The sequence below is a fragment of the Falco punctatus genome, assembly GCF_963210335.1.
Source record: "Falco punctatus genome assembly, chromosome: 5".
In the NCBI taxonomy this organism is placed as follows: Eukaryota; Metazoa; Chordata; class Aves; order Falconiformes; family Falconidae; genus Falco; species Falco punctatus.
The window spans coordinates 12518818-12544863 of record NC_137584.1 but is presented as its reverse complement, the minus strand read 5'-3'; the positions used below and the strand labels follow the sequence as shown (position 1 = coordinate 12544863).

Here is a 26046-nt window from a genome sequence, read left to right as displayed (position 1 = left end):
AGGACATATTACTATTGGGTACCTTTTCCTTCAATTTGTCAGCATCCAGCAGAATTTCTGATTGCAAGTGCCAGAAGATGCTGGACAGTATTCTCTTGTGGTTAACTGCTGATTGCCTGCCACAAGGGCTTAAACTGAGCCTAGATTCATGTTCTCACTACCTATTAATTTGCTGTTAATCAGCTAAATTACCTTTTTTTTTTTTTTTTTTTTTTTTTTGTCTGCTTGCTTTTCCTATCAGGTAACGAAGTGATTCATATGTGTATACTGTTATTGCTTATAAAGGCATTGTGGAGCTATTTCTCTCATATAAAAAGACCAGATTCCCAGACCTTACAGCCTTTTTCAGCCTTTGGGATGTTTTTGTTTTTTTTGTTTTTTTTTTATTTGTGGTGGGGTTTTTGTTGTTGCTTTTTTTAACGGTGGTTTTTTATTTGGGGGTTTTGTTTTTTGTGTCTTTTGTTGTTGTTGTTTTTTGAGTTTTTGACTGGTGGACCTACTGCTAAAGGATATGACAGCTTGATGGTTGTGTGCATGGAAACTTGCTGCTTTATTAATTTTTCATTAGTTACTGCTCCCCTTCCCCTCCCCCAGTTTTTAAGACCTTAATGTAAGGGTTCTTAGAACTGATCATGTTGCTCTTCTGGTCCAAGTAGAGGACTCTTCTATGGTTTTAGTTCAAAAGGAGACAGGAGTTTGTTTTGACATACCACTCAGGTTGAAGACACATAAAGACAGGGCAGAGTTTTACAGTGTTATCTTTAGTTTGATAGTTGTTTTTGTATTTTCTGTGTAAGTTTGTTGTGAGAACAGAGAGTCTGCAAGCAGGATATGCAAAGTGTAATATGCAACAGTGATTATTTGCTGGCTAACAGATGCAGTAGACAGCTAGGACCTACATGCTACTAGCCTAACTGTTAATAAGTTCACCGCCTCCCTCTACAGAGACCCAACTGCTCTAAAATTTGAGAAGGAAAGTTGCGTTAGTTACTTTTTGAGTCCTCCAACACTTGAAATCTCTGCATGTGTACATGTTTAGCTTCTTTAAAATACTCTCTTATACGTGAGTTCCTCAGCACATTCCCTTGACTGATGGCAGAAGTAGTATATGTAGAGCTTCTAACTGTTAAATAATTTCAACCTTGGAGGTATTTTGTAAGAGAGCCTTGGTCTCAGAAATACCGTGATGCTGCATGCATGCCTACAGCAATATTTTTTTAGACCCTCAGTATTAAATATTTTATTACACTTTCTTCCTAGCCATGAAACAACTTCTAATAGAACGTTTTATTTAGAATATTTTCTTTCCACATTTGCTTCCTGTCTGTAAACATGACCTTTTCTATTTTAGAAAAGCAAATATCAGCTTTCTTTCCTTTGTGACCTGTGGCTTTGCTGTACCTTATATGCAGATTAGAACAAGGCTAACTTGGTCTGTTGAGCAAGTTGAGAAGCGTGCAGGAGCAACGTGGCTCATCTGAACTTCCCAAATCTAAATAATGCCTTTGAAGGGAAGATGGGGTATTGGAACATTGGACTGGAAAGGTTTATTTGACAATGTCTATTGTATGCTTCACTTGGGCCACAGCTAGCATGGGATTATTTTGCAATTATAAGCACAGATCTATAAATAATTTAAGCATATGTTTTAACTTTCATTACATAGAGGTTTTAATTGCATATAGAGCCCTATCTTAATATATCTATGGTGTTAGCTGTGGGAGCTAGGTGTAGTGGCAGTATAAGTAAAATGGTTATATCCCTTGGCTACTCTGTCATATGTGTAATTTAAAACAAAATGTTTTCAGACATGTAACAAGGAGAAATGAAGCATATAATGCATCTGATTTTAATATCATAATCTGATTTTAACTCACAGGTATTTAATGATTTAATGGTATACATTGATTTTTAGAATTTAAAGTTCCAGGTTTTGAAACCTAGTCCTCAGTTTGGGAATTCTTTCCTCTGCAATAGGAGCTTCAATTCTAATTAGTTATTCTTAAAATGATTGTTGGAAAAATGTTCTATTTAAAGCAACTTGGTCATGTTATTGTACCAGTTTTCTAAAGCATCTGAGATCTCAGTATTTTTTAGAATTGCTATGGAACAGCCTTGGACAGACTTGAGGGCACATGCTACTTTTTCTCTCTAAAAATCCGTGGTCCTCTAGATTTGTTTGAGTTGTCCTTTACAGAGTAGGAAGTCACTTTCTGAATCAGACCTGAGCTTTGAAATTTACTTTTGTAGGTAAGAATCAGAGTATATGTTTTAGTGGTTGGCTTGTTATTAATTTGTTTCTTTTACTGAAAATGTAAGATATTTTTTTCACTGGAAATGTTAACTCAAATATGAGTGTAACATTTTGTAAATTCAAATGAACGATTTCTAACTCTTTACCATTCTTATTAAAGTTTACTAACTAAACAGCATAAATAACCCAATAATTAATAGTGTATAATATTTACCTACTTTTATGGACCTAACTATATTAAACTTCCATGAAATTTTATTTCATTTTTGGAGATTATTTTTTATGTAATGTTATTAAAAGAGCTAGGTGCTAAGAATTTATTTTGCTGTGTTGCTCAGAGAAGAAGCCAGCACCATATGCGGCCCTTTTTAACATTAGGCCACGAGTTCTTAACCATTAAAACTGTGTTTAGTAAGCCACTAGATGGAGCAGTCAAATCTAACTTTGATCTATCACACTCTATGCAAGACAATTTCTCTCTTAGCAAAGGGAGAATCTGGAAATGCAGGCACACCTTCCTATTTGAAGTGGTAAATTAAAAACCTTTTTTTCAGATCTTATCTCTGTGTGTTTTTCTGAAGGCAGATTTACATTGTCCTGTAGGTTCACTGTTGGAGGCAGTGTATGAAATATATTCCGGATATGGAAACTACACTGACAAGTATAGCTGTTTGGAAGCAGTTAATTCATTACATGAGTTTAGTCCTATCCTCAGGAACAAGTAAACATTGCAAGAAAAAGGTACTTTTTTTTTTTTTTTTCCCCTGAGAATTATGAGCCAAATTTTCAAAATTTTGGGAAGCTTTGATACGCATTTACAGATGACTATGTGTGTGCTTAAGAAATCTTGCTGATACTTTTGGTGAAGTTGCATATTATCTTCTTACTTACCCAAAGTGTATTTCCTTCCAACCTATTTTTTTCTGTGACATAATGTATAAAAACCACTTGTTTAATGAGAGCACACTGTGTTACCTGATTCAGGAATGCTGCAGTGAAGTAGGTTCAGGATCAGAAAGAAAAGATACAATAATGCATATGAGTGCTTTCATATTCTTTTTTTTTAATTGTAGTTTCATGATACTAGTAAGACAAGATTTTGGGGGGGGCGTACAGGCTTTTGAATATATACATAGATGTTGGTATGAATTAGAATGCATCTGCACTCTTAGAAGGCATGTGTGCGTTCCCATACATCTGTTGCATTAAATACTTCAGGAGTCATGATGTGTACTTGTAAGGCACCACCCCAGAGTGGTGTTAGAGGTAGTGAATAAAGCTACGTGTGAATATACAGTTCTGCAGATTTTTATTATATTCTTTCCTTTTGTGAAGTATTTGAAAGTCAGTCTTCTGCATTAAAGATTGTCAGCAGGTGCCACAGAAGAAATGTTGTTCTGAAGCAGCTGGATACAGTCCCTGCTCCCACATCTCAAGTGGGAATTGCAAAACCTGGCACCCAGCTCCTGTAAGTTTTGGGTAGGAGTGACAGGTTTGTAGAGCGGGTAGCTCATGCTGTGCAAAGCAATGCTCCCCAGCTGACTTGCTTTAACCTCTGTGCAGTTTATTCATACAGTTCTCACCTGAACTGTGAGATGAGCAAAAAACCTCTGCTCAGGCAGTGAATACTAATCAGTGCCATGAACTGAGGGCTAGTGGACAGCCTTTTATTTTTTCAACTCCCCAAAGTCCTGGGCCACTCAGAATTATAATGCCAGTTCTTGTCTGTTGTGCTCCATAGCTCTGCTACAACAAGTTGGTGTAATTTTGCATCAAAACACATGGGATGCCAGCTATTTTGGTATTCTGTACAGGCTGAGATTTTATTTAAATATAGTATAAAAGTGACTTGCACTTACAGATTAAACTGAACCTCACAAAGGCAACTCATAAATACAAATATAAATAGATACAGATTCTCAGAACATTCTTGTGTTTGCTGTTACTGCCAATTTTTATGTTACATGCTGAACCTTGTTAGCATACTCAGGTAGATTCATTTATCTCCCGTGGGGAAGGTGTTGCAGATTAGTCAGTGGTGGAGTCATCACTGTCTTTAAGCAGACACTGTCTGTGGGATGGTAAAACTGTCCCTGGGAATGGGAACTGAACTGAACAGTTAAGAATAAACTTAGTTGTGCTGCTGTGGGCTCTTTTCCACAAAAATGTTGCTCTGAAATCAGTTATAGAAAAAGTTGACTAATCTGTTCCTGTTAGCCAGTTCTAAATCTCACTCTCAAGGAAGTCTTAGGGAATTACTATTTCTACAAGCCACTGAAAGGAGACACTAAGATTATGTTAATTTTTGCCTATAAGGGGATTATCTTTTTTTTTTTTAAATGAACATACCATTTACGTTTTGACTTCTCTTCAAATATTTCCTTTAAAATTCAAATCTGTCAGCACGCTTTCCCTTTAAGAAAAAAACAAGTTAAAACAACAAATAATATTAAGGTGCATTGTCAGGCATCAGTTATCTGTGCTATTGTGGATGTAATCTTACTTTGACCTAGAAAATTATATAAGTAGTAGGAATGAATTTTCTGGCAATGCTTAAACAAACAACATGGTCACCATTAAACCCTGTGTTTAGATGTGTGGGTTTTGCTTTTGTTTTTATTTTTGTTTGGATGTATATAACATTTTTAAAGTAATAGAAAATGCTATTTAACAGAGGTTCACCTTTTGAAATGGTCAGTAAGTATGGTACCACTGCTTTAATTTCTAGGTTTAAAACTGAATTTTTTAGAATTAAAAGATCTGGGGGGAGTCTGACTTGCAGGAGGAGCTGGAAATTAAACCATGTCTACACAGACTTAGGCAGTAAGGGAAAGGACAGAATGTGAATCAAGTTGTCAAATATGTCCTGAAATAGTGAAACAGAATGAACTGGTGACACACAGGTATTTATCGTGCTTGTCTGTATAACCTTTCAATCATAGCCTTTCAATCATAGAACATGAATCAGTTCAGCGTATGCGTTGTCTTTTGTTATGTTTTGTAATGGGGGGTGTGTGTGGCGTTTTGGAAGGAAAAAAATACTGTTGTAAGGAGTTTTGGTAAGGTGATGTGGCTGAATTAAATAAGAAACATTGTCACTGTAGGTTGGATCTCCTATTTTTGCTGTAGCTCAGATTTGAAGATTATACTTTTTGCTTGGCTTCTCTTTTGGTGGGAAGACTCAGGTGCAGGTTAGATGCCTGTGGTCTCTTCCTACAGGTAGTAGGAAGTAATAGGTAGTTGTGTAAGTTCAAGCCTGCACCTCAGCATGGCTATCAAAGCATGGCTGTCATACCACCACTTCATCCCAATTTACCCTCCAGTAGGCAAGAAAGAGACTTTGAATAATGGCCTTCCACGTCTACCATGCTGTAGGGCATGAGAGTTGGTAGATATTTGTCTCTATGGAAAACAACGTAGCGACTAGAAATAATAGTTAAAAGTTGGGAACAAAAAGAATATTTTGATACAACTGGTCAGTAAATTGGAAAATCAGTGTCTGCATGTCAGTCACCATTTCACTGAAAGCATCTGGCTTTGGTTAGCAACTGAATGGTTGAGCAAATAATTTGAATTAGGGTTTGGTTAAGACCACCTTTGGCTCTTCAAAAGGCTATACAGCAGATCTTTTATAGATATTGTAAGTTAATTTGTTAAGTACTGCCCTTATCACAAAGAAAAGTACTCCACAAAATCTCTTTTCATACAGAGGTCAATTCATCAACCTATGATGTTGGAGGAAGTCCAGAAGTCATACGTAAATCTGATAGTTCAGCACTGACGTTCTTTGTCTTGACGTCAGTAGGTCTTCCTCAGCCAAAGCCAAGCATCAAAATGATCAACCTGAGAAGATGCTGGCTGTTTTAATAGTCTGAAGTAACTAAGATAAACAGCAAAATTACTGCATCATGAAGGTTGAATAGCAAAGATCTCAACCACTACATCTAAGGGATTTAAGGCCCAGTGTAGGTTTTCTAGTGAGCACTCTTCTCGTCTCTTTCGAATTTCCCTGTCATTATCATCTTCCTCAGGTGAGTCAAGAGCAATCAAACCAATCAGGGGTAGAGGATGGGGAAACAGAATATTGGTGGCAGCACAGCGCTAACCAATTGGCAATGGAACTTGGAAATGAAGGATACAGCAGCAGCAGGTAGTGGGATGGCTTCCAGTCTGCTGTAAAGTTGCAGGTAATGTTCTGTAAAGCTCCCCAAAAGAACTTTCAGGAAAATGTGATAGAGTCACTTGTCTGGGAAGTCACACCATAGCCTGTGTGCATTTGCTTGTGTTTTTCAGACAGATGGCAAGTTACTTCACTTCTACTTTGAACTGATTAGCTGAGATCAAGTTTTGAACTAAAAGCTGTGGAATAATGACAGCATGACATTACTTATCCCAAGCTAAATAAAAGGCCAAACTTATTAGCTCCAGTGTGTCCCTCTGTTGGGGTGACTACATCATTTCTGCTTTCATGCTTTTGTTTTTTGCCAGCTGGCCAAGAATATAAACAGAATATGCACACCTGAATGGAAAGGAACAGTGATGAGCTCTAACAAGTTTGGTTGTTTGAGGGCAGACATCCCTTTTAGAAGCTATGTGTCTTTTTCACCACAGTTATCTCAGTTCTTAATCTCTGATTTTTCTCAGTAGCTGTAAGAAGTGACAGCTATGTCAATCTGTTGAAAAGACCACTTGTGTATGTGTGGATGTATGTATTTGTATGCTTTTATATAGAAGTCTTTCTCTTGGAAGTGGTAAATGGTCAACAGTTGTCTTTGCAATTACAACTATTTTGCCAAAGAATCTGAGAAATACTTGGTCCTCTTCACTGGGCAATACTTTACTGCAGAGAAGATGCACTTACATTGCATGAGTGCACAGAGAACAGAAGTGTTTTAATTAGCCCAGTGTCACCCAGACTCTGCACTTAACCCATCGGAAGCAAGTACTTTTTTTCTGCTGGGTTTAGTTCTGGATGAATAGCTAAAAGCTACGTTGAAGTTTTCTATGTTCTTAGGAGAGCATTCTGTGGTTTGGAGTGCTGCTTGCTGAGCAAAGGAAAGACTTGATTCCTCCCCGTAAGTCTTTGTTATGATACTTTTTTACATATGTAACATTTCACCACCAGTTGAACTTCAGTCCTTCAACCATCACTTGAGTCAAGTGGTTGTGTCAGTTTTCCACCACCTTGTAGTTCACCAATCAACCCATACCTCTTCAACTCAGCTATAAGGATATTCTGAGAGACTTGGTTGAAAGCCTACAGTTATGTTAAACATGCTACTCTCCCCTTGTCTGCAGGTCCAGAAATCATATTGGTCAGGCATGTTTTGTCTTTGGTAAATCTATACTGATGGTTTCCAGTCACCTTCTTGGCCTTCATGTGCTTGGGACAGCGTTCTGGAAGTATTTGCTCTGTAACTTTCCCAGGGGCTCAGGTTAGCCTTCCCAGTCTGTAGTCTCCCAGGTCCTTTTTCTTGCCTTCCTTTAAGAGACATGTGGTGTTTGCCTTGTCCAGTCGCTGTGAATCTCCCACAATAACCAGGAATATGAAACAGTACAAAAAACCACGTACAATACCTAATATTGTATTCAAGACTCCTGCAATTGTGTCAGAATCTCTTCTCTGTTAGAACTTGGCTTGAAGTTTGGAGACCATAACACAGATAATTTCTGTTGTTTCTCTCATTTCCTAAGTTAAATTCTAACTTAAAGCATAGCTTTTTTCCCTTGAATTGCTCTTTCTGTGCTACTGTATTAATATTGGGACCATTCTCTGGCTTTCTTCTTTCAAAAAAAAGTGTTGCAAAACTTTTAGTTTAGAGGCAAGCTGCATTTTCACCCAGCCATAAAACTGAGTAGTACGTTTAATGCTTGGACTTGGATGTCTTAAAACGTGACAACTGCTGGGGTTGGATATCTTTGTGAGATTGTTCAATCTCATTCTTTTCTAATTATCTTAGAAAGTTTTATAAATTCAGGAGTATCATATATGGAATAAGATCTAGAAAAATTCTTAACAGGAAGATTATGAAGGAGCTAAAATATGATGGTGAAAATCTAAGTATCAGATGCTCAATGCAGTCTGCCTCAGAGAAGAGTGGCAGTAAAATAATTTGCACGGGTAAAAACATCCTGAGAGTACACAGGCAATGTTATACAAAGCAAAGGTTTAAAATGGGCTATAACTGAATTATGTATTTTTAGTAGGACAACAGGACGATAACCAGATTTCCAGTTAGTTTCCTATTGCCTTGCAACTATTAATGGATGTAAAAGGAAATAAACCAACTATCAGTATTAGCATTTGATTCTCAAACTGTCAGATGGGTCTTTGGGGCAGCCAGAAGAGCTCTGGAGCTTCTGGCCCTTTGGGGCTGGGAGGAATGAGAACCGCCCTTAGGGATATGCAGTGCACACTGCAGTTGGTGGCACTGTCCTTTTCTGCAAAATGCCCTTTCTGACCTGAGAGTGCTCATCTGTGGCTCCTCTTTTCCCTTACTTTTCAGCAAACACTTGCAGACACCTCCATCGTCTAAAGCTGAAGCTGTTAGACAGGGCTACATAGGCAGGGCTTGGACAGATCTCATGGCCAGGGAGAGCAGTGGGTAAAACTGGTGTTGAGGACTACCTGATGTGGGGATGGAGGAGCAGAGGTTGTGTGTATCTGTCATGCAGGGGAATGAGAGACAGTGAGAGTTTCAACAGCTTTGTGGGGCAGAAACAACCTTTCTAAATACATTTGGGAGAACAGTTTATTATTTTTTTTTTTCACAAACACATGCATGCCATGGGAATGATAGGAACATTTAGATTTAACAGGGAGAAGTGCCAGGTCCTGCACTTGGGTCAAAACAACCCCATGCAATGCTACAGGCTTGGGGAAAAGTAGCTGGAACGCTGCCCTGGGGGAAAAGAACCTGGGGGTGCTGGTCAACAAGTGCCTGAATATGAGTGTGCCCAGGTGGCCAAGTAGGCCAATAGCACCCTGGCTTGTACCAGAAACAGTGTGGCCAGCAGGACCAGGGAAGGGATTGTCCCCCTGTACTGGGCCCTGGTGAGGCTGCACCTTGAATCCTGGGTTCAGGTTTGGGCCCCTCACTACAAGAGGGACATTGAGGTGCTGGAGCGTGTCTGGAGAAGGGCAGCGGGGCTGGGGAAGGGTCTGGAGCACAAGTGTTATGAGGAGCGGCTGTGGGAGCTGGGGTGGTTTAGCCTGGAGAGGAGGAGGCTCAGGGGAAACCTTATTGTTCTCTACAACTACCTGAGAGGAGAAGGTAGTGAGCTGGATGTTGGTCTCTTCTCCCAAGTAACAAGTAAAAGGACAAGAGGAAACAGCCCCAGTTTGTACTAGGGAAAGTTCAGGTTGGATATTGGGAATAATTTCTTCACAGAAAAGAACAGGCTGCCCAGGGAGGTGGTGGTATCACCATCCCTGGAGGCATTTAAGTAATTGCATAGATGCAGTGCTTAGGGACATGGTTTAGTGATGGACTTGGCAGTCCTGGGTTAATGGTTGGACTTGATGATCTTAAAGGTCTTTTTCCAACCTGAATGATTCTGTGGTTTTATGATTCTATGATTTTAAAGAAGTTGGAAAACAGCCCCATATAGTCCAGTCTCATTTAAAGTTCTAAGGTTGTAGCAAATAAGTATTTTTCATCTGTTGAGTTGTGGCAAAATCCCTGCCTTGTTTGGTATATGCTGCAAGATGAGGTGAACGTTCAGGATCCACGTGAGGTGAACTGTGAAACAAAGCCCTCAACGCCAGCCCTAGTGGAATAGGAGAAGGTCCTGTAAGGAGTAGTGCAGAGCAGTCACTGGGGGAATGGATGAGCTGTGGAAGTGCCGGGCACTTGGCATAGTCTCTCTTTTGTCCCTTTTGTGAGAAATGTTCTCCAGCTTTAGAAGAAAGCTGGGTGTACGTTTCCTCATCAGTAGATGTCAAGATGATCTCTTGGAGTATGTGAAGCCTGGACGTTGTCCTCCTCTAAAGAATCATCTAATGAGGACATGTCCGTGAGAAAAGCAGATGTAGACAGTTGTATTATGTTTCTGATAATACTGTGCTACTGGGGACACTGAAAGTCAGCAGTGGCTGGGGATGTCAGCCATGGCTTTTGCTGTTGACTGACAGGTGAGATAGTGTGTGAAAGGCAGCTTTCAGTACCTTGGTTTTGATCATGTGATCCAGAATTACAGGGAAACAACTTGATTAAAAGCGTATTTTCATTATTACTAATAGGTCTATATATTATTAAAGGTGAAAGAACTGTAAGCTCTCATTAGCTTAATTATTTATATTTTATCCCTTATAATCTTCTCTTTGTTTACTTTGTTTTCTCACATTGAAGTTTCTAAACAGGTAGTTTTTTTGTATTTCTGAAGTCTGGCAGTATGTAGATATGCTGCAGAGGAATGTACATTTTTACAGAGGAAGACTGTCTCTGCCAAAGAAACAGGTTTATTGTTGTATGGCTTGGATATGACTAAATTAGATTAAATTATTTAGCAAATTTTATTATTTGTAATTCTCTAATCATCTGGCTTTCCCAAATATGCTGGTATACAGGTTCCACTTTTCTCTTTTATCTTGAATATGTAGTTTGAAATATAAATGTTATAGTCAGGTTTTTATTTGATATATGTTTTTTTTATATAAAATTACATTTCCATGCACACATTGCTACGTAAGAGAAGTATTAAATCATCCCATTAATTTGTAAAAAATGGTAATTTTTTAAGAGCCATTGTGTTTTCAGTGGGCTAGAAGTAAATCTACAGCTTGGGAAGTTTTACATAACTTAAGCCAGCCACATTTGCATTACATGATTGCTTCATCTATTGCAGTTCATTAAAACTTGTTTTGTGCACCACTGCTGACTATAAATAGTACGTGTAGCAGTAGTATTGATTACTTAGGTACCTGAGCTTGTGTCTACTATTGGCTTTAAAGCACTTAGAAACTTCTTTCCTGCTCTATTCGAAGAGGAGGGAGCTTTTTTTCCCTGTCTTCTTTCCTGAGGATTGTTAAATCTGGATTCCTAAAATCATTAACTCCTCCTTGAGACTGAAACTCCTTGTCGTTGCAGCAAGCATGTATGAACTAATGCAGTAATCGATGCTTGCACTACACTGCAGAGATTTGTTTTGATGGCAAGAGCTCTTGTAGCCCTGTTTGGTGTCACCGGTGTTAAATTTTAGACACTGCAGAATAATTTGTCTTAGAATAAGGACGCAAAGACCTTAGGGACTTCTTTTATATCGTCTCCTTCACACTGGAGTGGATTTTTACTTCCATTACGGTTTTGCTACAGTTGCAGGCTGGAATTCAGCAACCTACTAGATGACAGTTGTGCTTTTTTAACCATTCTCTTGCTGATGCTGCTATGTTTGCTGGGTTTCTTCAGTTTCTGCTCCATACGTTGCATTCAGGGACAGGTAAACAAGTGGCTATACAGTGCTGAGGTTTTAGATAATTTTTTTGTATTTTTTTAAATATATCTTTTTATAAACAGATTTCTTTAACTGACAGTTTGGGTGGAGACATTGTGTCCTCTGAATGTAAAATATTATTTGCAGCAAAAATTCAACTAAAGCAGGGAATAAGGAACCATTTTGCTTGTAAGTTTATGTTTTAGTTATTTTTGTACTTGGAAAGCTCATGTGTCGAATATAATTTGATATTAGTGGTGCTATGTGGCATGAGTTTTTTTTTTTACAAATGTATTTTGAAAGCACACATCAAAATGTAAACGTGTTTTGGAAAAGTAATAATAGTATTCTGATTGCATTATGATTGTTTTGCAGTTTGGAGAAGTCATGGATAAAGAATTTAGAAATTTACTTCAGGAAACAAATAGTAATTCCTGTGTATTATTTCTCTTTGGCAGAAGACAACTTATGTATCCTTGATCCTCTGAATTGTGCTATTCTTAGTAGCTTTAACAAGTTTAGAATGGAATATGATTCTGTTACTTTTATTTTTTGCATATTATTTTGGGAGAAAAAAACATCAAATCCATGTACATAGAACAAAAATATGTTTGTTTAGTGTAATACAGTTATGGTTAAAAAATAATATAAGGGTTATAATAAATGTACAATTGTGGTTATTTTGTATGTTATCCCTGCATCATCATACTGATGCATTGCACTTTCTGAATCTGGGAAGGACATCAGCCCTCTTGTTGGCAGCAGGGGAATAATCTGTATTTGGAATAAGGTCCTCAGCTGTGACTAAAGGATCACAGGGGAAAGTGAGAGGAAGGACTAATGATTGCAAGTTCCTTGGGGATTATGTAGTGTGTTGGGAATAACAAAGATCTTTAAAATCTTACATTTAAGTAGTTGATAACACTGTCTATAAAAGTAATTTTTGAAAAGTATTTTTTGCACTAGAAGAATTAATCCTAAAGATTGTATGGTAGAATAAGTCATGTTTTATCCTCTCAAATATTATTGCAGTGTTAGTTAATATTTGAAGAATTCCATGTGTGAAATTAATTTATTTTAGCAGAGCTTAGAAGGGAATAAGAGTATACTGAGGGCAGAATCTGGAGAGACGCGTTGGAGAAAATGGTAGAGCAGCCATCAGAACAGAAATGGAACTGAGACAGCAGCAGGAATATCAGCAAAGCAAGATGCAGCTAAGGTTGGGAAGAGACATTCGTCAGCCTTAGCTCTGCATGGAGTTTAATCAGAAGTTCTCTCCAGTCTATATTTAAGATCAAAACCTTGCACTCTGTCTCCCATTTAGTAAGTTGTTTATAGCTACATAAAGAAGATAAAACCCCTGTTTCATCTTCACTGTGGTAGACAGCTGTAAACTGTCTTCCAGAGACCTCTTGCACATCTTGAAATACATAGATGAAGAAGGTGAAGTGGGGTTGGGATTGAGAAGTATGTATCTGTGGCACCCTGCGTTGCAGAGATTCAAGGCTGTGCTATGGGCACTGGCATACAGCAGCACATCTCCAGCCTTTGGAATAACATGGAGTTGAGAAAACTGAAAGATATTTTAAAATTACAGTAGCCCCACTTCCCCTGTTCCAGTTTTGGTCTCTCTTGAGAGCATTTTGTCTTTTTTATATAATAGACAGTAGCGTTATAAAGCACTATTAAACCAGACCATCTGTATATTTCTGGACATTAAATTTAACTCATCTCTTCCCCATAACTACACTTTAAGTTAAGCTAAATATTCCTTATTTTTATTATATTTCTTATAATAACTCTGAAAATTGAACTGTGTGCTGCAAGGAGAGAACCTGAGAGACTGAGCTGCCATCAAGGTCACTGTCCTGTCAGGGTGTTGGTTAGGTGCAAAGGTGCCCAGAAGACAAACCATGATGCAGAGTAAATCAAAACCAAAAAGCAATAAAACCTGAAGTTTTTCCACCAGTCTGACCTGTGGAGGTATTTCACAGCAAGTAGTAGCCAAGGCACCTGAGTCTGGCCTTTGGCCAATATGGTTAACTCCTCAAGTGCAAGGGTAATGGTTTTCAGACAGCAGCCAGGCTTGTACGCTGTCCTCTCCTGTTACCACTGCGACAGATTATATCCAACTCATCGTCTTCTTCACAGCTAGCCCTTAACTGGTTGGCTTCCTTTCCCTGTTTCTACAGTTGTTTACCCTGATCTGAGTGTGGAGCCATATCCTTGTCTGCTTTGAACTGGCTCCTCCAGTTCATTTTTTTTTCTTTGTTGGGTTAGCTTTGAAGTCCAGTCCTGGTCTCCTGTAACTAGCGATTCCTTTCTCCTCAAAGTTAAGTCACCAACAAATCTGTTTCTGTTCTATTATCTAGAAAGGTAATGTGAGTGTTGACTATTACTATATCCCAGACAAACATGGCAGACCCTGCTTAATGCATACTTTGGGGTTTTTTATTACCAGTTTTAGGTGTTCAGAATATGCCTTTCTAAATAGCTTTTCACCTTATGCTAGTTTTATTTAGACACTTTTTCTAGTGTGACTAATATGGCATGCTCATAAACAAAACTCCTGCTCAGCTGAAGATATTTAACGTCTGCTGTTTGTTACCTATCTTACTGCAGTGGTCAGTTAATTTATTATTGACACTTCAGTTTCATGAAGGTGGTTTGTTTTGACTAGCCAGCAGGACTAGGAAAGTGACTGTCCCCCTGTACTGGGCACTGGTGAGGCTGCACCTCGAATCCTGGGTTCAGGTTTGGGCGCCTCACTTCAAGAGGGACATTAAGGTGCTGGAGCGTGTCCAGAGAAGGGCAGCGAAGGTGGTGAAGGGTCTGGAGCACAAGTCTGAGGAGCGGCTGAGGAAACAGGGATTGTTTAGCCTGGAGAAAAGGAAGCTCAGGGGAGACCTTGTTGCTTGCTCCCTACAGTTATCGCTCTCTACAACTACCTGAGAGGAGGTGGGAGTGAGGTAGGTGTTGGTCTCTTCTCCCAAGTAACAAGTAAAAGGACAAGAGTTAACAGCCTCAGTTTGTACTAGGGAAAGTTTCGATTAGGTATTAGGAAAAATTTCTTCACTGAAAGCATTGGAACAGGCTTCCCAGGGAAATGGTTAAGTCACCATCCCTGGAAGTATTTAAAAGATATATGAGTGGCACTTCAGGACATGGTGTAGTGATAGACTTGAAAGTGCTAGATTAATGGTTGGACTGGATGATCTTAAAGGTTTTTTCCAACCGAAACAATCCTATGATTCTATAGTTTCTAGCTTTCTTCCCTTCCCCTCTCCTTTAATAATATGTGCTATGTTTGCCCTTTCCCAGCTTTGTGGAACTTCATCCATCACTAATTCTCAAGGAGAAATTGTTCCTGTCAATGAGGGAGCTTGAGATAGGTCTGTAAGTACTCCAGGATGAAGTGAATTACACTAGTGTTTCCTGTATGTAGATAGTCTGCTCTGGCATAACATCTGATTTTTATGCTACAGACATTGTTAATTTGTTGCTATGAGTTTTACTTGAGTCTATTTTTAGGAGGACTTATTCAGAAAACCAAAAAACTTAGCTGCCTTAGTATCATTTGCTGATAGAGCCACATGACTCACTTTTTCAATAATGTTCTAGAATGGCAAGTACTTGGTACTAGACGTTACGTACTAGGGTCTAAATAATTGCAGAATGATCTCAATTGTTTTTGCATACTTTGCTGATTGTGTTACATTTTGTGTGTTTCTCAGTTACTCATAGGCATAGATTCTTTCTAGAAAATGAAACATTTATTACTTAGTTGGTCAGTCTTTGACTGCTCTTCTCCTTCATCTGGTTATTGGGCTGGTTCTGCTTCTGACGTTGGTTTTATTTCTTCAAATGCTTCCATGATTGGTAAACTCCTTTTGTTGTCATGGCTGCTTCCTTTTTTCTCTAAGGTTGGAGTGTTTTGGTTTTGGTTTGGTTTTGGTGGTTGGGTGGTGGTTTTTGGGTGTTTTTTTGGTGTTGTTTTTTGTTATTTTTTTTTATATTAAAAAAAGTTTTGTTTTTTTCTTCTGCTTAGCTTTCTTCTCTTTTTAAAGATCACGATGTTTATTCACTTCCACATCCTTACCTATGTCCTCTCTATTGTTGGGAAGCAAAGATCCTTTACTACTTGCTTTACTAGTGTGATCTCTCACTGTGTGCTCCAAGGATTCTTCCTGCAGTATTGCCCTCTGAACCGGAGAAACAAAAGCCTTTACAACCTTTCATTATCTTCAAATGCAGCACAATGGATGATTCTGATGAATGCTTATTAAAAAAACCAACCCTCCCCAGTCTTATCTTCCTAATTTGGTGCTCTGGAGTAGGTTCCTATTGTGGTACTGCTGAAGTGCTTTTCTTTTTAATCATGATCCAGAGGATTTAGTGTGCTCCATTTCCTTCTGCAGTCCTGAAGCTCAGGACAAGCAAGAGCTGTTCTCTTTTCTCCTGAGTTTTTCCCTTTTTTTTTTTTTTTTGTAACATTTGAGATTAATTATCTCCACCAGTTTTCAAGAAAATGAAATCATAACGTTGATTATGAAATACAATCTTGTTATTTCGCAAGTGACTTGTGAAGGTCTGCATGACTTTGTGTGTATGTCAGACAATCAACAGAAAGGCTCAGTGTCTTTCTCCCTTCCCGTTGGATAACAAGAATCCTTGCTCCCCAGTGCTGTTGTTTCTATCAGCATGTTTATAAACACTGTGTAGTACTTTCTATATCTGAGCAGAAATGCCTTTCTTCTTTCCCCACAATAGGAGAAAATATATATTTAAATAAACCTCTTTGGGCATAGCGCGTTTTGGTCACCTTATTTGCAGCAGGTGCTACCAGGGCACTGATACCTCAGTGGGCATTTTATCTGTGGGACTTCCAAGGTGTGGGCAGCTGTATCTCAGCCTTACACTTTTTTCTGGTTTTCATATCTTTCATAAATTTCCTATCTACTGACAATGTAGAAACACTCTCGGATTTGAGGAGAATTTATTTTCAGCTTTGATTTTGAATTATAATTTGCTTATAAATCAGTCTTTAATAAATATTAAGATAAAAATATTCAACTGAATCTTTTTTTGAAAAAATTGTCAGGAGGAAAATACCAAAAGAGACCCAAAAATACCACCTTCTTTTGCAATTAATATCTACTGAATCGGTTTTAAATTTCGCAGGGAAAAAAGCCAACAAACCAAACCCAAACTCAAAAAAACCCAACACACACAGCAGCTTTCTTAAAATACCTTCTCCCACCTGCCTGTAAAAGGCAATCAAACCAAACAAAAAAACCTAAACAATAAATGCAGGAAAGAAAAAATATGTTGGTCTGAAGAACAGCATGACATACTTGAAATGCTTGGAATTCCTTCAGAACTGCAGAAAAGTTATTAAGTGATGGTCAGGCTTTCAGTGTACAGGATAGCTATGTTTCCATGTGTCCAAAATTACAAGCCCATGTGACTTTTTAAGATAACTTGCTATACATTTTGAGGATCTCAAAAATTGCATGCTGAACAAAAGTATTTTCAAGAAAAAGCTATGTTAGGCAAAGTTAAAATTGTGTTAATTATATGAAACAGGAACTGAAATCAAACTGTTAACACAAGTTATTGTCAATATTGAATGGGAATTAAAGAGCAATAATAAATTTATTCAAAGAAACTGAATTTCAAAAAAGACCTCATCCATCCATCTACAGAATTAGTTTTCGCTTGAGAGTAATCAAAGTCAGGAAAATCAGCAACTGGAGCTACTCCTGTGAATAAAATTTTTCTTTAGATATCACAATATCAAAAAACTATTAAAATGTTTGCCTGTTGATATGAAGTTCTTGGTAATGCTAATCACTTTTTCTGGTATCCTCAAGAAAATAATAAAGCTTTTAAAGGAACTTTTCAAATTAATGGAGTTTATTATTTGGTTAGTATTTGACATCTCTAAGTCTCTCCAATTTTTTTAGCACTCAAAACACTTTTTGAAGACCTAGAACATGCTTATGAGGGCCATCCCTTTGTGAATTATATATATTCTTGGACTCACATGCTTACAATAAGACTTACACACCTCAGAATAACTTTTTAGAAAGTCTCTGATATAAGAATAAGCATCTAGCTGGAAAGGGTTGATGAACTCTTCAACATACTCAGTGTCTGAGCGAAGGAACTAAATAATGTTGGCTCAGGGTGTCTCATGAGCAGAATCCCTAGAGATTCAGGAAACTTAGAACAGCTTCCTTGTTATGTTCCTTGTGTCCGTATTAAAAGTTTTAGAAACAGCATGAATGCTCAGTTTATTACTTGACTGGATAGGTTGTGATTTTTGGCTTCAAGCCTCCGTCGACAAGATTAGTAATCTTTGCTTTCAGTAATTCATAAAGACTTCTAAAAACACTGAGACAACTCAGGTAGGAAGTCCACTTTGTGAAACGTATAAATGGGCCCATTAGTTTTTGTGTTGGAAGGTCTTTTGCAAGTATACCTTTTGAGAAAGCTTCCTGAGCCATCAGTGAACACGAGTGCAATGCTCTCTTATAAAAGAGTGTATGTGTAAACTGTACTACTAAGGAAAAAAAAAAAAAAAAACCCACAATCCATGACATGAAATAAAAAGTCTTTGCTAAAGAAATATCTGAATAAATTCATGAACTTGCTATATTTTACACAGTCCACAGAAAATTCACCTTGCACCCAGATAAAAAGAATATATTGGAAAAAAATTTAGGAATCAGCCATGGACAAATCATTCCCTTTCAACATCAAAAATGGTGAATTTGCAAACTCTTGTAATTAAACAACTTTGCAATGATAACTAAGGGAGAAGTCAAATGGATTTTCCTTTTCACTTGGTTTATTTTAATATTAGTATCCTTAACAATCAAAATAGTATTATTTCATGAGTTCGGTACTTCCTGACCTAATTATTTCTGGATTTCTTGTTTGCAAATATCAATTAGAATTGCAACCTGTGCTGTGCTCACAATTAAACTACCACTTTAAAAAAGACTTTTAAAAATGGAGGTTGTTTCAAAATAAACTTCCAAAGTGTTCAGTTTGTGTGAGAAAAAGTATGAAATGTCCTTCTAAACAACAAAGTAAGGAATAAACATTTATTTTCAGTGTGTGCTAGATAAGCCCAAGTTGTTAGTTATTAGACCTGAAAGTGTATTGCTTGGTAATGCACCATAGACCCTTTTCCAGTGCTTTTATGTTACTCAGAAATTAAATTAAGATATAGAAAAATGTTGTGTGTTATCATTATGTTAAAATGCCATTGAATTGAGGGAACGATCTGAGAGGCTGGCTCTAGCTTTCAGAGCTACAGGGGTCACAGGCATATGTGCCAAGTCTGTACCCCAAATATGAGTGTGTATGCGTGTATATATATATGTTTACATATCTAATAATCTTTATTTGAACTTTGGCATCTTGCAGTATGTTACCCTTCAGTGATTAGGACATGTGCCATCAGGGAACTCAAATCCAATGCAGTTATATATTTTTCTGTACAAAAGAGAATCTAAACTTCACAGTCACGTTGTGCATTCTTCCCACATACCACATGAGCCAGCCTGTCCTTGAACTGCATAAATGGTAAAACACAGACCTCGTTCTGTAAGGATTGAAGTTCATAACTGTAGGCATCTGAAATGCGTTGATTTGAGAGCAAGGAGATAATGAACATTTTTGTGAAACTTCCTTTATGAATAGGCAACAGGTAGCTGTTGAATTCTCTGCTTGCCACTTAGATGTGAGGGCTGTCTGTCAAGCCAGGGTACTTGTGTTTTCTGTTCATCTGGTTAGTTATCAGCTTCACTAGAATGTTTTAAACACACATTGTTTATACACTGTATTATTTTTCTGACACGACAAAATGATTATCATCTTTCTTGTTTCTTGGGCATAGAAGTACTTTCTTGCTTAACAATATGACCTGTCGCATCTGTATCACCAGCCAGATGTTTTTGATGACAGTAAGTGTGCTGAAGACATTTACCAATAGCATGCAGAGTGGTCTTCTAACTCTTGAAAACTCAGGCTATGAAGGAGGAAGACAATCACATTGATACATAGAGTTTCTTTATAATTTTCTGTAGGTTCATACGTGGCTTCTATTAATTTTTGCCTGGGGAAACAATTGATCATTTCCATGAGATGCTGATCCAGTTCCATGGGAACTGTGGAAAATGTAACAGAGGATGTTCCAGGTATTTGATAAGCTTTATTGTCTGTTTAATACAGGCTATATTTGACTCTAAAAATTAACAAAAGTAAATGGCTGTTGCGTGTGTTAGATCCAAACTGACTATATAAAAAGCCAGTTTGCACCATAATTTTAGATGCAGCCTCTGAAAATAATTCTGGAAGTTTCTAGTTATGTGATACAACAGCTTTATTCATGAGCAGCTCAATTAAATACCTAACATGGGCTGACTGACTCTTATCATTAGACTGTCTGCTTCTTAAGTAACTGCTGCAAATCTAATGCATCTGGATTTGAGCAAAACACCAGAAGCACATTCTTTGTTGTATATCAGTAGTTTACAAATACAGTCTAGGTGGATTTAGGGAAACATCTTTGGGTATTTTATCTCCAGTATTAAAGACTCCTTGAAAATCAGCATGACTGGTTATACGCGATAATGGACTTTCTCATATTTTCTGGTTTTGGCTTTGCAAGAGAGTCAAAGCTGTCATTTCCAGCGCTTCTCAGCTTTGCAGGATCTCACTCGAAATCACAGTATCCCAGAGTAAGCTTTTGGTATGGGTGGTGCTGAAAATGAAGTATTTTTAAGAAAATAGGTTTTTGGTGGTGTGAATTTTGCTTTCCCTTTATTTTGAAGACACACATTTTATGGATATAAAAACTATGGCAACTTATTAACAGTTTTACTCTCCATCTGGAAATTTATTGAAGACTGAAAAAGACTTCTTACGGAAAAAACCTTAATACATTGGTGTCTTGTAAAGTAGATTTATGATTATATCCATCTGTGTTCAAGAGTAATCGAGCAGCAATGTGTTAATAGGAAAAAATACCTCATTGCTGTCAGGATACAACTTCTGAATTACTCCCTCAGGAAAAAAGGTTTTAGAAGTATATACTTGTTTCACTCCATTGGTTTTAATAAATCATGCATTATAACTGCAAATGCATTTTTGATAATTTGATTTCCAGTTGAAATCCATTTTTGTTTGTTTTAGAAATATATCAGTAATGTACAAAGGTAATGGTGCAGTATAGGTATATTTCATGGGGTCTTACTGTTTTTAAGTTTTTCATGTCTTTATAGCATTGATTAAAAAGTGTTTAAAAGCATGTAAATACATTATTTGCTTTTAGAAGAGTTGATTTTTTTCTCTCCATAATGCTTTAAATTTGTCTTATTTTACTACTTATTTTTAGTGACTCGTACCAGAGGAGAGAGTACTCTATCTATAGGTTTTTTCTGTTTTGAGTTTTGGGTTGTGTGTGTTTGGGTTTTCTTTCCCCAGAAAATCTGAAATTCTGAAACTGCTTTCAGATTGTAAGTTTTTGCATGTTATTTACCTGTTCCTTTATAATACTAGTTCACTGAAATTATTTTCTGTAATTAATCAGTCAGTTCTGGGATATGGCAGTGCAGTAAAGAAGCAGCAATGACAGCATGATGAAGGAGAAATTAATTTTAAAAGTATTTCTGCAGCAGAATATTGAATTGCAAGACCAGTATCAGTGTTGCTGGCATAAAATAGGTTTTAAGCTCATCTGGGGGTTTTGTTCCTTTATGTTTTAATTTGTATGTTTTATTCTGTGAGTGTTTATGAATATAGATTAACTGACATTTTCCATTGTAAACCCCTTTTTACAGTTGTAGAGTCAACCAAAAGTTTGCATGCCAGTGGTCTATTTTCTATTGAATTTTAATGGGAATTTAAAAATCAAGCCATTTTTCAAGAGTGTGGACTTTTTTCTCCCCAATTCATGCATTATCACTTTCGGTCAAGATTACTGATTGCCTAGCTGCCTTTATGTCTTCCGAGTGTATCGTACCTGCTCTAGCCCTGTAGAGCCAGGTTTGCAGTGCAGTTCCTGCTCTCAGCTTCTGAAAGCAGAGGGCAAAAGGACTGTTGCTGTGCCTGGTTTCAGTGGATGTGGCTGGTGTTCTGGAACTTACCAAAGCGCAGAAGTGATAGGAGGGGTGAAAGGGACAGAAAGGTAAAGGTTTAGGTGTGGGAAGGAGAGCGTAGCAAGGATGTAGCTTAGTATTGAGGGGAAGGCGGGGAAGGAGGGACTAAAGTTCACCAAAGCCAGAAGCAGGAGGCAGAAGTTGGATGATGGCAACAAAACAGACAGGGAAGTAAGACAGCAAGAGGGAGGTAGTTGGTGAGCATGGGAAAATTAGCAGGTTAGCCAAGACAGAAGACGTATGAGAGATCTTGCTACAGCAGGAACTTGGTGGGGAAGGATGGTAGATGTATGAATCAAGAGGTTGTGCATATGCAATAACTGGGAGGAGGAACAGCAAGGAAACTGGGACCCGGAAGCTGGAGACAAAAGAAAGGAAAAAAGAGCAGGGAGCAAGGGGGATAAGAGCGGAAATGTTTTTGAGCACTTGGATACACACACCTGCATAGTGGAGCTGACATTTATTCCTGCCTGAACATTTCTCTGTTGCTGCTGAGGAAATAACATGTGCTTTGCCGATGGCAGGCCAGCTCACACAGGAGACTGTTAAGTCCATGAGTGAAAACTGGAGAGCTCTGTGCCATAGGTCCCAGCTTACTGCCAGCACTTGAGGTAGCCGTCTGGTTCATGGGTTTGTTCTTGTTGCAGTTTCAAAATTTATAAAAGTGGAAGAACTGATGCTAAAACTGAAAGATTTTTAATCTGAATTTAAGCTCTCCAAAATTGCAGAACTGCTGTAGCTAATGCATCCACAAACTGCCTCGTGTGGTTATGCATATGATAATAATAAGCTGTTTAAAAACAAGCTTGAGCATATGATCATGTGGATGGTAAGCTATTAAAGATTTTATGGTTTATAAAGAGTGGTACAACTTGTATTTCATAATGAGCGTCTAAAGATTTGTAGAAAAAGGGTCAAAAATAATAAACTCTTCATGTGTCGGGTTTGGATTTTTTTGCTAGAAGCATGCTTTGTTTGAGCCTCTATTGGATGCCTATGTGCTAGTAAGATCTAACAGTAGTATTATAGAGATGTGCTTTATAAAGTAAGATAGTGAAGATGTATTGCGTAGAGTGTACATAATAAATAAGTTTTCTGAAGATGTAGAGCATATTAAGAGTGCTGAGGGTATTGGCAGTAAGTATCTGACTTTAATGATAACATAGGATTTTTACCCAGTGGCTTTTAAATGATCGGTAAGAGTTTGTAAGACTATTGTTAGGAAAGTGTGTGAACCTGTTCTGCAATGAATACTGACACTGGGACATAATAATTTAATTAAAAAAAAAAAAAAAAAAAAACACTTGTGAATTCAAAAAGCACTATTATCAAACTGTTCCACTAACATATTTCAAATGACCAACATTCCCTGTCAAAGCAAGGGTGAAAAAATGCCTGAAGTACAGGTATGCGTGTACACCTCAGTAAGAGGTGACTATTTCCTTCAGGGTCTAAAACTCACCTCTGAAGTGATAGTTTAGATTTTGGTTTGGTAGGGGTTTTGTTTGTTTGTCTATTTAATGCCATTGTAAGCTAAATGGCAAAATAATCCTTTCTCAGATAAAATTAAAAAATTTCTTGGTTATTTCAGATCAAGCTTTTATATACTACTGTTATTGTAAGAGAGCATTAGAAAGAGTTTTAATTCTCATTTCTGTTGATGCTATTGCATTTTTGTTAATGCACTGTGGCAAATGCCCAAAGGGATGAAATAATGCCAAGGTTCAAAGCTCACAGATATATTTTGTTTAAAGCTAGTGCTAGCATAGAAATCCCTCAGATTTATTCCTCCTGTATCAGTCTTACATTTACCCATCTTTTGGATCTGTTCTAGCCTGCATCATTTTCCTATGTCCTTCCCAGTATCACCTGCACCCTTCCTCTTCGTAAAGAAAATTGCGCTCTCAATTGCACTGCCCAATATCCTTCCTCTTGCAATTCCTGTCTCATCCTTTCCCTCCTTGGAGTGCACAGTTATATCGGTCCTCTACCACAGACAACTGCCAGTGAAGTTGGTAGTTTTTTTGCTACCAACTCAGCCTTCTGCAGATGTAATACATTAAGTCAAACTGTTGGTTTCCTATAGCTTTCCATAAATGCATATATATTCTCGGTGGTGTTATGCTCTGCTGCCTTTTCTCCCAAACCCTACCTGTGATTCCCCTCCTTGGCCAAACAGGCTTGTGGCTTCCAGACCACTGTAATTCATGGGTTTATTCTTTATGTACATTGTATGTAAGTTTGTCCCGAGTAAAATGGAAGACTGCAACCTTACATCTGCTGTTGGTACTATTTGCTTTATTTGTGTGACCATTTTCCCTGGGCTCTATTACCCTTTACCTGTGCTTCTCCTTCTGTAAGGTACCCATTATCATGGTATTGATCAACTACTTTGTAGATTCTTGAGTGTGGTTGACAGTTCTGTCCTTAACTATAGCTAAGTGCCTATTTTGTGGAGTATTCTCTCATGTCATCATTAGCTGTAGTCCTGTGTGTTTGTTATGGAGACGAGCGGGAGGAGGAGGGCTGTGAATGCAATGCATTGGGGTCCATTCTTGGAAGATGACTGGGCAAAGTAAAAACTAGCCAGAGTGCACAACCAATTCTGAGGTGCAATTCATGAAAAACCAGAGGTACAATAAATGCATTATTGTGTGGTTTTGTTTTTATATTATTAGACTATATTTTTTCAAATTGATGTAAGTTAATTTGGATCATAATACAGGTTTTGTATTTGCGGCTTCAAACTATTGCAGATTAAAATTCATGCATGCAGAAGTAATCATTCATATATCTTTCTCTGTTTGAGAGATTACACATTTCTTTTTATTCATATTCTTCCAGGTGACTTGGATTACTACTGGCTGGATCCTGCCACGTGGCATAGCAGGGAGACATCCCCTATAAGTTCGGTAAGAAATAGGAAAAAAGATGTTCATAAGTATGAGTTAAAATGTTTGCAGTGATTTCAGTTCAGCATATGTATTTTGTTGTAAAAAAAATTTATACAAATCATATGAAAATCTGGTTTATTAGATCATGGAAATTGAAACTAGAAAGAAAATGTTATCAAAATGTATACTAGTAAAATTGCCTGGATTTTAACTTGAATTTAATTCTTTTATAGACATGATGCTAGATTTCATTGCATACCACAAAAGCAGCTGTGAGTTTGATGCTGCTTTGGAAGAGATTAGTGACATTTTGTATTGACTTGGAGTCAGAAACGATCATTTAGATTTTTATTATATAGTGGACCCATACAGTAGAGCTGTATAACGTGTATTATTCTATAGAGCAGTATTCATGGATGTGCTTTTCAGGGTTGTGGAATTTAACAGTAAATGTTTAATTTTATTACATAACGTATGCTTTAAATGTTTAATTGTATTACGCTTTGAATTGTATTATAATTCTACCTGCAGACTTAGTGCTGAGATTTTTTTTACGGTGACCATAATTATTTAATGAAGCAAGAGTCCAAACAGATACAATAGCAGAAAGATCGGGTACAATATAAAACACAACTGAAGAATGATTGTGTCTACTGTGACATAACAATTCAGAAATTTTATTGATTTATAAATGTGCCTCTAAATACAGGAAGATGGTTGCACTTCTTTAATTCCAGTGCTTGTTTTTTTAACAGCATCCTGTAACATGGCAGCCTTCTAAAGAGGGAGATCGCTTAATTGGGCGTGTTATTCTTAACAAGAGAACAACCATGCCAAAAGAATCAGGTGCATTACTTGGGCTAAAAGTAAGTATTACATGATTTATGTGTTAAATGGAAGAATCTTCCACTGACCTTGGTCCTAGAGCCTAACACATTAAATCAGAGGACTCTCCAATTATACGGGTATTTGACAAAAATGTGTTCCTCATTTTACTAAATTTTAAGTTATACAGATAAATCAAGAATGTAAAAGTATTTAATCCTTCTATGCAGTCTTCCACTTGTCCATGGCAAAGAAACTGTACTGTTTTGATTAAAAAGCGTATGTTTATTTAGTTTCCTGTCTGCAAGACATGTTTTGTACTTTGCAATGAACTGGTGGAGTCCTGCCTTTTCTAGCTCTACAGTTTGCATTTCAGTCAATAAATTCATCTCATAATCCACATACATAAATGTCATCTGGATGCAATTGTTTACAAGGTCGGTGTTTAAAAAGTCCATACAGACGTTTG

At 37.5% G+C, this 26046-nt stretch overlaps 1 protein-coding gene across 50 annotated transcripts in view; it reads left to right on the top strand.

Moving 5' to 3' along the window:
* The window catches only part of RIMS1 (regulating synaptic membrane exocytosis 1), a 345465-nt gene that overhangs the window by 158952 nt on the left and 160467 nt on the right, over positions 1-26046 (top strand). For all 50 annotated transcript variants that reach the window (XR_013928345.1, XM_080388732.1, XM_080388757.1 and 47 more), the window contains 2 exons: positions 24703-24770; positions 25508-25618. Coding sequence is in view for 49 of the 50 variants with exons in the window: in XM_080388732.1 (XP_080244858.1) it covers positions 24703-24770; positions 25508-25618 (179 nt within the window). In the remaining variant the exon portion in view is untranslated. The remainder of the gene's footprint in view (positions 1-24702; positions 24771-25507; positions 25619-26046) is intronic.